Below are 9882 nucleotides of genomic sequence, written 5' to 3' on the forward strand. Positions count from 1 at the left end.
CCTTCATCCTCATGACCCCGCTCCCTGGCCCAGCCTCCAGCCGACCTCCCCGCCGCCCCCCGCTCTCCTCCCGCTTCCCGGCTCCGTCTCCCCCGGGCCTCCCGAGCCCCGCTCCTACCCGCGGTGCCGGTGCCGGTGCCGCCGCCGCTCGACTGCACCAGGGGAGGAGGCTGCGGGCAGGAAAGTTGCAGCGGCTCCGCCCTCGGAGCGGGCCCGGGGGGGCGGCGGGCGGGGGCCGGGCGGGCCGGGGCCGCTGGGGGTGCCGCTGCTGGTGCCCGTACCGCCCCGGTACAGCGGATCGCACCGCACCGCGCGGGATGCGACGGGACGGGGCCACCATCCCGGTAGTGAGGGCGGCTCCGACGGCTCTGCCCTGCTCGTCGCAGCCCGGCTGGATCTGCCCTGAGCAACCGCGAGAGCAGCCCGAGCATCCCTTTACCCATCTCTCAGCACCCCCTAACCCAGCCCCGAGTATCTCCTTACCTCCCTGCCTTCCCGCCAGGAGCACAGTGGGGTCACGCTGATCCTGAGCCCCCCGGCACGATGGTGACAGCGCTGAGACCCATCTGCAGCACGCAGAGCCCTGAACGCTGCTGCGCTCCCCCTCTGTCTGCACCCCCGGATGAGCTCCTGGCCTTATTTTTTGCCTTTCTAATTTCCTTTCTTCCTGCTGCTCTTTGCTTTTCTGTGTTTTTCTGGTTTTTGAGGGAGCCTGGTGCTAGCTCAGCATCCCCCAGGGAGCGAAACCTTCTGTTTATTTGCACGCCAGACAGAGAAACCAGTCCTGCCTCCTGCATCTCACTGCTGGTGCCTCTACCCGGGGCGCCCCGAGAGGTGCCAACCCGTTGGGGCCGCTGGGCCGGATTACAGCCAGGAGATGGGGCTGGATGGGGCTGCTGACCCTGCAGGGTGGGTGCAGTGGCGATGCGCTCCCTGTGCCATTCCTGCAGGCATCGAGGCAGGGATGAATGCACCAACTTCAGAAATCGACAGATAAGGAGAAAAGGAGCAGATCCCCAACACCTCTAGGGGATGCTCTTGCAAATACCTCACTGCAAGGGTAGCCCTACTGCTTGGCTTTTACCCCAGCTCCAGAACCAGCCTGGCACCACTGACCCACAGCGTTATTGTAGGGCTGTTGCCAGGGTTTGGGACCCTCAGTGTCATCCTGCCCAGTGGCTCTGGAAAGTCTGACAGTCACGCAGGCAACGGATGGCAGTGATCTCACTCAAGGGGAGGAGAAAACGGGGCAGACGCTTTCCAGCAAACCTGTTGAGTTACTTTAAATTCCAGGCTGGCAGCAGAACTGCTGGATCGCTGCTCAGGATAGGAAAATGCTGAGCCCGGACAGAGCTGGGCCTGACCTTTCCCACTGCAGATCCACCATCCCAAACAGAGGGAGAAATGGGAAACGCTCTGAGTCCTTCTGCAGCCATGAAACGCGACGCTGCACGGCCGCACTGAGCCAAGAGCTTGGCTGAGGTTCCCACCTCCAAACTGTCATTCCTTCCCAGGGGCTGCTGGTGTGAGGGCGAGCACTGCCCCAGGATAGATGGGTTTGGGAAAGCCCATTTGGAGTCCCCAGGGCGAAGGGGCTGCTTTGGGAAAACTACTCCACAACGTCACCTGAGGGCTCATTCCCAGCAGGGATGTGGCACACCTGCCACTGCAGCTGAGATAACAGCTGGTGGGGGGGAAATAGGGCAGTGAAAGCAGGATTTAAAGATGGGTCCCATGGCTGCAGGGAGGAGTGGGAGTCAGCACTTCCCCCTGGGGCTGCTGTAACCCCATCTGGGTGCCTACACTCGGGTCCCCATGGAAGGCAGGCTGTGAAACAGGGCTCTGGAGCAAAGCAGTGTCAGGGAGCATTGCATGGAGTGACCAGCCTGAAATAAAGTGCTTAATATCTAAATGGGGGCCTGAAATAGAGATGGCCCGAAGCCACATAGCAGGAGCATCCATGCGGACTCATCTCCCATACGCAGCACAGCTGTGCCATGTTCTGGGTGAGGAGAGATGCCCAAATCCCACAGAGCACCCCAGGATCTGCCTCCAACCCTAGGGCACCCCTATGCCCTGCTCAGCTCTTGGAGACTGTGGGAACCCACCTGCTCCTCTCCACCCCTCCTCAGGAATGGCACAGATTCCTCTGATTTTTGAGGGCACTGAGGTCATCCAGAAATAAAAAAGCCCCAGAGCACAGCACCCACTGCCCTGGATGGGAGGAATCCCAACCACACTGTTTGCTGGGGATGCTGCAGCCCCATGACGCTGAGCTGCTTTACAGGAGGAAAAGGGGTCCTTACTTGCTTTCCTGGGCTCGCTGGAGGGAGCGATGAGGACGCGCTTGATCTTCACCAACCTCCACTCCTGGCTGGGGTCATCCATGAGGCTGGCTGCTGTTGGGGGCAGCTGTGGGGCAGGACTGGGGGCACAGAAGTCTGAGGAAGCTGCAGGCTCGGTGTTTGTGCTGCCTGTGGGGAGCTCAGGGTTCGGGACGTCCCCGCTGTCGCTCTCCTGTCGCAGCGGTGCCTTCAGCATCCTGCTGGCTTCCTTTCTCCACTCTCAGGGACAATGCTCAGTGACTCCAAAGATCCAACTGGCTGCTCACGGCCTGAGGCCTGGCTCTGCTCTGGAGTTGTCCCCTTCCATCTGAGGAGGAAGCAGGCACAGTCCTCACTCCTCAGTCCCTCGCTCCGTGTCTTCAGAGCAATGTCACCAAGGAGAGTTCTGCGTGTTTTTCTCTTTTCCAGCCCAACAGAGGACCTGTGCAAAGGAAAGGGGAACACTGAGCAATCCAGGCACCTCATGTTTGGCTCACGCTGATGCTTGCTCAAGGCAGGAGCCCCAGCTCCCACCTCCATCCTGCACCCGGCTCACAAAGCCGGGCCGTGTTTAACCATTGCATGACTCACAGCTCTGGGACAAGCGCCGACAAAGTCACTTCCCTCTGTTCTGCCGAGCAGAAATACTGCTGAGTGATGAGAGCACACAGCACTGCAGCCAAGAGGAAAGGTACGGGTTGGGAGCAGGGATCAGCACGCGGCACAGGATGCGGCTCAGCACTGCGGGGAAATTCCTGCACGCTGAGTCCAGAAGGGTTCTGCACGACCCAAAGCCAACCCCATTGCCTGGACTTCAATGATGCCAGCAGAGATGGCTCAGCACCACGTGTTGAGCTCAGGATCTCATCCTGCACTTTTCTCTTCTGAAATCCCTCCTCCCGCCACTATTCAATGTGGATTTGCAGAGGGATCCCAGCTGGGCAGCTCCCACCACCCACACTGAGCCCCACATGCTCACAGGGACCATTCTGAGCTCTGCGGAGCACTGCACTACTGCTGCTGTGCTGGAGCAAAGGGTGCTCAGGTGGGAGGTGAGCATCCAGCTCGCAGCCCTGTGGGCCCAGAGGCTGTGGGATGGTGAGCTGCTCAGAGCGCAGTGTGGCTTTGAAGCCCCTCCTGCAGCAAGACCCTGCAAGAGGAACCTGTGCTGCTCCTAAAGGCATGAGCTGCAAGTGGTGCCGGGGGAGGGAAGAGTGAAAAATACATGGAAATATCCCTCTGTTCACTAAATCTGGTGGCAGGGACACCTCTTGCTCTCCCCCCTCCCACTCAATGGGGTCTGACATGCACCCCCCTCTGCCTTCCTCACAACCTGCCACCCCTCCCCATCCAAAAAGGAAAACTAAAGTTAACTTTCCACCTCCCACACACAGATTTTTGGCAGGAGCTGCTGGCACTGAGGCTGCCAGCACTGCAGAGAGCCCTCCTCCCAGCTCTGAGCCCCCCCACACCCTGCAAGAGGATGTGGGGGACGCAGGGAACCCATCCTACTCCCATCCCATCGCAGGCACGTGGGCAGAAGCAGCGTCCCAGTGGGGCTCCCCTGTCCAGGGATGCTGCCTCATGTCCCCATCGCCACCCTCCACTCGGTTTCCATCATCTCTCAACGAGCCCAGGGGGGTTGTGGTGTGCAGGTTCTCGGGTTTCCCCAGGTCACACAGAGGGTCGCTGTCACTCAGACAGGACCCCGCTGCCCAGACTTTCAGTCCCCAGCTCCGGTCACAAGATCGGCGCCTTCCCTTTCCAAAATAGACTGAGTGCAACCCATACATCGGGGGATTTTTGCACCTTCCCTGTGCCAGCAGCTGAATGTCCCATGGGGGCAGCTTAGCGCAGCCTCTCCACTCCAACACTGCAGGTCCTGGCACTGGGGACCCTGGGACAGGGGCTCCTGCACCATTCCTGCACTGTTGGCACGAACCATGAGGCAAAGAGCCCCCAAGCCTGCTGCTTTATGCTGTAATAGGGCATTTCTCAGGGATCCTTTGGCACCGACCCTGTGAAGCAGAAGGCCAGGATGGGATGCGTCTCCAAAGGGCAAACCCCTGCAGGACCCTATTGGACCCTATTTCTTTAAGGGAACGCTGCCTCCACAACTGATACGGAGATGTCCCTGTGGTGTGGCTGTCACTTGGAGCTGTGCCTGGGCCACCCTGTGCCCGGCTGCTGTCACCTCTGCTGCAACCCAATACCACCCCAGGCTCCCTGCGGTCCCTTGCTGCTGGGAGCTGCCAGCACCATTCCATCCACCCCAAAACCCCACTGCAGCATCCCCAAACACTGCTAGGGCTGCATGGGGATGTGTGGGCATCAGGGCTGGAGGACGCTCCAGGGCAGGTCGCTCTGTCCCCTGTCCTCCTCAGCAGGGCCATCAGAACTTACGATGCCATTCGCAGCACCTCGTCTATGACTGCAGGCAGGGCAGGACCTGCTCAGCCCTGGGCAGGTGGCAGCCTGTCCTATATACTGCTTCCCTGGGGACCCTGTGAGGGCAGATCCCAGCCTCCCTTTGTCCCCCACGCTTCCTGGAGGTGAGGACAGCCCCACCCCAGATGTCAGGGGCATTCTTGGGGCAATTTGGAAGCAAAAAGCACCAGGTTTGGTGGAGATTTTGGGTGCCTGTGCCACCAAGGTGAGACCAAGGTGCCACCGAGGTGCGTGGCAGGGATCACATCTGGGAGCATTTGGGGACTGGGGCCACACATGTGAAACATAAAGCAGCACGTGTGTGAGTGCATGTTCAGCACTCAGCCCTCATCCTGGCAAAATTGCTGTGCAGTCCAAACGAAGCTGCTGAGGACACATCCCAGCAGCTCAGACAGCCTCTGGCCCAGCTCGGCTCTCCCTGTGCTCTGTTTTCTTTCTCTGCTTTTCTCTCTTAACCCCTTCAGGATCCTGCTGGATTGGTGCAGTGAGGCCACACAATCAAATGCTGCACAGCTCCTGCATAACCCTGGGGACTGTGGATGGGGATAGGGACAGGAGTGGGGGCAAGGGCGGGGACACTGGGACAAAAAACAGGGACAGAGAAAGGGATGGGGATGGAGATGGGGACAGAGACAGGGACACCGCTGCTCCCGTGGGTGGCTCTGCCGCCTGCAGGCACCCCAGTGCTGCTCTCCCTGCTTCCCCCAACCTCTTTCCCTCCCATCCTTTGGTACCCCATGGTACCTCCATCCCTTGGGGGAAGCCTGGCGGCACCCAGGCTCGCCGCGCTCATCTCTTCCCCCATCCCCACCATCCCCATTCTCCCTCCGAGAAGCAACCCCCCCTCTGCAGCCCTGTGGCCACCCACCCGGGGGCCGTGGCCACGCTCTCCAAGCTGTGCCCATACCTGTGTCCCCATTGTGCCCATACCCGGTCCCTGCCAGCAGCTCAGCTCAGTTCTCTTCTCCTGCTCTGCTCCAGCCGCTGCGGAGGGCAGGGAGAAAAGGGGGGAGAGGGGTGGGAGGAGGGGAGCGGGGAAATGAAACTTTAATAGCACAGAGCCCCTTTTGTTTCCCGGCATATGGGATATTTCATACATGCTGAAGGCATTAACCACCTATGTGCTTCTAGGGCCGGCGGCAGCAGGGAGCGCAGCACAGCTGGAGGCGGCCCCTGTCCCCCACATCCCTTCTTCTGGGGGGGGGGCCTAATTGCAGCTCCCTGTTTTAGAGACACACTTGCAAGGAGGGATGAGAACAGGGGGGCTGTGGGACCCTTATTAGCCCCCCATTGCCCTCTTGCCTCGGAGACACAGTGAGGACAGCCAGTCCTGCGGCGCTGTGACTTGTGCCCCATCTCACCTCACGCCCCCAGGCACAAAACCATCCCCAAGAGCAGCAAGGCTGGATTACACCCCTGGTGGGTGCCCTTGTGCTGTTTCCCCCTCCATCTCCCTCCATGGAATCCCTTGCCCATAAATCGGAGTGACATTGGCAGACCCTGGCATGGCGCATCGCTCCCTCTGCCCCTATAGGAGGTGTCAGCCCACGGGACGCCAGCCCGTGGTAAATTGGTACTTTGTGCAGTGTTGATCCAGGCGCACTCTAATTTGAAATAAAAAAAAAAAATAACGCAGCCAGTAAAGGGCCTTTATGGCTCTTCAGAGCTCGTAAAGCTGCGGTAAGGGGCCGGCAGGCTGGGGGCAGCTGGGAAAATTTATGGCAGGTTTGGGTGAGTTCAGCATCACAACTCTGCCGGGCCGGTGTGCCGGGCTGGACCCAAACACGGGGGTTTTTTTGGGGTTGGGTTGGGGGGGCTGTGCCTCCCAGGGACCGTGCTCACTGCTCGCCAACCCAAATGCCCCACAGGATTTCCCCAAACCTCCTTTCGGACTCATTTTTAACGGCGGACAGATTTTGCGTGGGGATGCTTCCCAAGGCTATGGGATGGATTCAGGCTGCACTACCATGGACCAAATCTGCGTGGACCCGCATGGGCCTGGCGGGCATCCCCACTGCAATCCCAGCATTGGGCAGGAAGAGCTGGAAGTGGGGCGGCCGTGAGAGCTGCAAGAATTGGGAGAGAATGGGAGGAAGCTGTCGGGTGGGGACCGTGCAGAGGAGGCGGGCAGTGGGGAAAGGCATTTTTCCTTGCCAGCGTCTTGGCTGCTTCGGTGTGAACTGCTATAAATTCGCTCCTTATCTCTCAGACCATTTCATGTTTTCATGAAAAGAAAATAGTCTGCAGGAAAAAAAAAAAATGCTCGCTGATAAAATATCCCTTTGGTATTGGGAGGAATGTGAAACAGCTCTAATCAGAGCGGGGCTGGGGCTGGGAAATGGCCGAGACGGGGCCGTGCCCCGGCGGGATCAACCCAAGGGCGTCCTGGGTGGGAGCTCCATACGCACAGCACTGCCACATGCCACCCCCCTGCCAACAGAGCTGTGCCCCCATCGTGCCCTATCTCGGCACTGCCACCCCTCGGACTGCACTGTGCCCTTGCGAGGTGCTACACCACTGCCCCACGTCCCCTCCGGCCCTGTCCCAAATCTCCGCATCCCCCCTCTCTGCAGAGAAACGCAGGCACAGCCGGCGTGTGGAAATAGGATGTGCGTTTCGGTGCCAAAACATGCACAGACGCACATGCCAGAAACGTCTGTGCCGCCGCACAGAGCCGCCTGTGTTTCCCTGGTTCACACAAGTGACTTTTGTTGGAAGGATTTGGCCCTGCTGAGGGGCTGCCAGGCATGGCTATGGTTGGATGTGTGCCCCCTGCATCCCCTCACCCATAGGTCCTTAGGGTTCAGGGTGCCGGTGTCCCCAGTCCTGTCCTGAGCCCCACAGTTGTCTGGGGCTGCGGCACAGCCCCATTTCCAGACAGTCCTAGCTTTCCCTGAGCTGGAGGTGGAAGAAAGCCCCTTTGTTCAGCTCTGCAAACAGTGCCCATGAGGCCGGTGGACCCCCTGACCTCAGCACCCCAAAACACAGCCAATGTGGTGCAGGGATGGGGCAGCCCCACTGTCATCTCCAGGTGCCTGGGGAGACCCATGGGTACAACGCGTATCTATGAGGGACGGACGGTGAGATGGATGATTAATAGCAATGTCTGGGGCCAATAATGGGAAATAATGGGGGGCGAGGGGTTGGCGTCAGGCTCAGCCTCAGCGCCAGGAGGAAGTAGGAGCACAAAGCAGCGATAACCGGCACAGCACTGCTCCCGTCGGCCCCGCAGAGTGTTTATGGCAAAGCCCGAGGTGAGTGAGAAATCCATCTCCCGCTTCCTGTTGATCGCTGCGAGCCAAGTGCCGTGCTTGGCCAAGCAGGATGGGAAGGGGATGCGGGTAGCAGAGAGCGGGGCAGCACAGAGCCCAGCCTTGGGGGCTGCGTGCATCCTGTGCCACGGGACAGAGCCGAGCTCCAGCAGCACTGGACCCCGTGGGCTCACACTGCAGCACCCAGGGCACGCTGAGGGCAGGAGCAGCGCCGAGCTGTGGATGCTGTTTGCTCCCTGAGTCATCGGCCGCAGTCGGCTGGGTCTGAGATCCGTCCTATTTTTCTCAGAATCCATGCGAAGAAGATGGGGAAAAGGTTGGGGGAAGGGGATCGCAGTCAGTGTGGCTGGCTGCTTGCATTGCCCAGCCTATCCATGGCCCCGTGGGGAGCAGGGTGAGGGGTCACACCATGGGGCTTCGGAGCTCCCCCCACTCTGTTGGGAGATCCCAAGTCCGGGAGTTGTAGGGGCCCCCATCCCGGCCAGGGGTGCTCATGTGGCCACCAGCTGCTTGGAAAGCCTTCCCTGGCGGTGGGTCAGAAGTACAGATTTTTATAATTATTAGTCCTGGTAATTTACCATAAGATATGTATTCCGGCTCATTCCAAAGCATCTGAATCGTGTTGAGTCTGCGGGTGGGGGCTGTGCGGGGCTGGGTGCTCAGTCCCCATCCTCTATCAATGGGATGCATGTGGTCCCAAAGAATACCCCCCACCCAGAGTGAGGTCTCACCCTGTGTCCCCTCCCCAGCACCCACGGCCGTCCCACAGAGGCCAACTCACCTGCACCGAGCCAGGACCCCCTCTCTGTGCTGGGGTCACAGGGATAGAGGCAGTGAGGGCTCCTGGGTGGTCACAGGACCGGGCTGTGTCTGGAGATGGGCTGGAGGATGGAGGATATCTCCCACCCCCCATTAGGATGGGGCCCCGCAGCTCGCTGAGCCCCCGCAGTGTATGTATGGGGAAACTGAAGCCAGATGTGCGCTGTCGGGACAGCCTCACATTGCCCTCCTGCAGCTGGGATCCGCCTCACAGCCCAGGATCCTGCTGGGTTTTCTCCTCTATTGCTCCACAACGCCCTGCAAAGAGCTGTGGGTGTCGGGAGGGGGGGAGGGGGATGCTCCGAGCTCCCCTCTGCATTATTAACCGTATCAGCCCTTATCCTTTTCCGTGGAGCTGTAGCTGCCAGGAGCTGCGGGTGCAGTGCTGCAATAGGATCTGAGCAACACAGTGCCCACTGCAGTCCCCACTCTACACTGGGATGGCTGCACAGCAAACCAGGTCGGGACGTCTTATTGCCATTTATAATCTGACTTTTTAAAGTCTATTTTACTCCAGCGTGGTTTTCTGGTTCAGCCTGTGACATTTACACGGGCAATTCGTATTTACAGTCCGAGGCACTGTAAATATGTGATCCATTTGTGAACGACTCCTAATGCAAAGCACACATCTTTCGAGCAAGGCCTGTGCATGCTCACAGGATGAGGGTTTTCCTATAGGTTTTATAATCCGGGGGTGGATGTACTCATAATAAAAACACACTGACATTTTTCAGATGCCGGAGTTCGGCTTTATTTTATCAGAAAATGTAAATACGTCACTGCGAATCACGAGACGGCAGGAGAAATATTTTGCATGGCCCTCGTTCAAGGAGAGGCTCTTCTTTAATTACTCTTTGAAAACAAACACGGCTCCAGTGCAGGTCCTTGGGACAGCAGACGGGACACGTTCTGCTCCCAGCACCAGGCACGGTTGGGTGCAAGCAGGCTTTGGGATGGGGCTGCCCTCAGTGCAATGCCCCATGTGCGTCCTATCGCTGTGGGAGCCTTCGCCATCCTGC

General features: G+C 59.2%; 1 protein-coding gene across 1 annotated transcript in view; it reads right to left on the bottom strand.

The window, feature by feature from the left end:
• The window catches only part of SYNPO (synaptopodin), a 15290-nt gene extending 9561 nt beyond the window's left edge, over positions 1-5729 (bottom strand). The window contains exons 1-2 of the mRNA XM_042826591.1: positions 5680-5729; positions 2307-2766 (exon numbers count right to left, since the gene is read on the bottom strand). Of these exons, the coding sequence (XP_042682525.1) occupies positions 2307-2541 (235 nt within the window). The 5' untranslated portion in view covers positions 2542-2766; positions 5680-5729. The remainder of the gene's footprint in view (positions 1-2306; positions 2767-5679) is intronic.
• Between the last annotated feature and the right edge of the window lie 4153 nt (positions 5730-9882).

Source organism: Centrocercus urophasianus, unplaced genomic scaffold (genome assembly GCF_019232065.1).
Source record: "Centrocercus urophasianus isolate 14NV4802_14NV808 unplaced genomic scaffold, USGS_Curo_1.0 seq_26, whole genome shotgun sequence".
NCBI classification, from domain to species: Eukaryota; Metazoa; Chordata; class Aves; order Galliformes; family Phasianidae; genus Centrocercus; species Centrocercus urophasianus.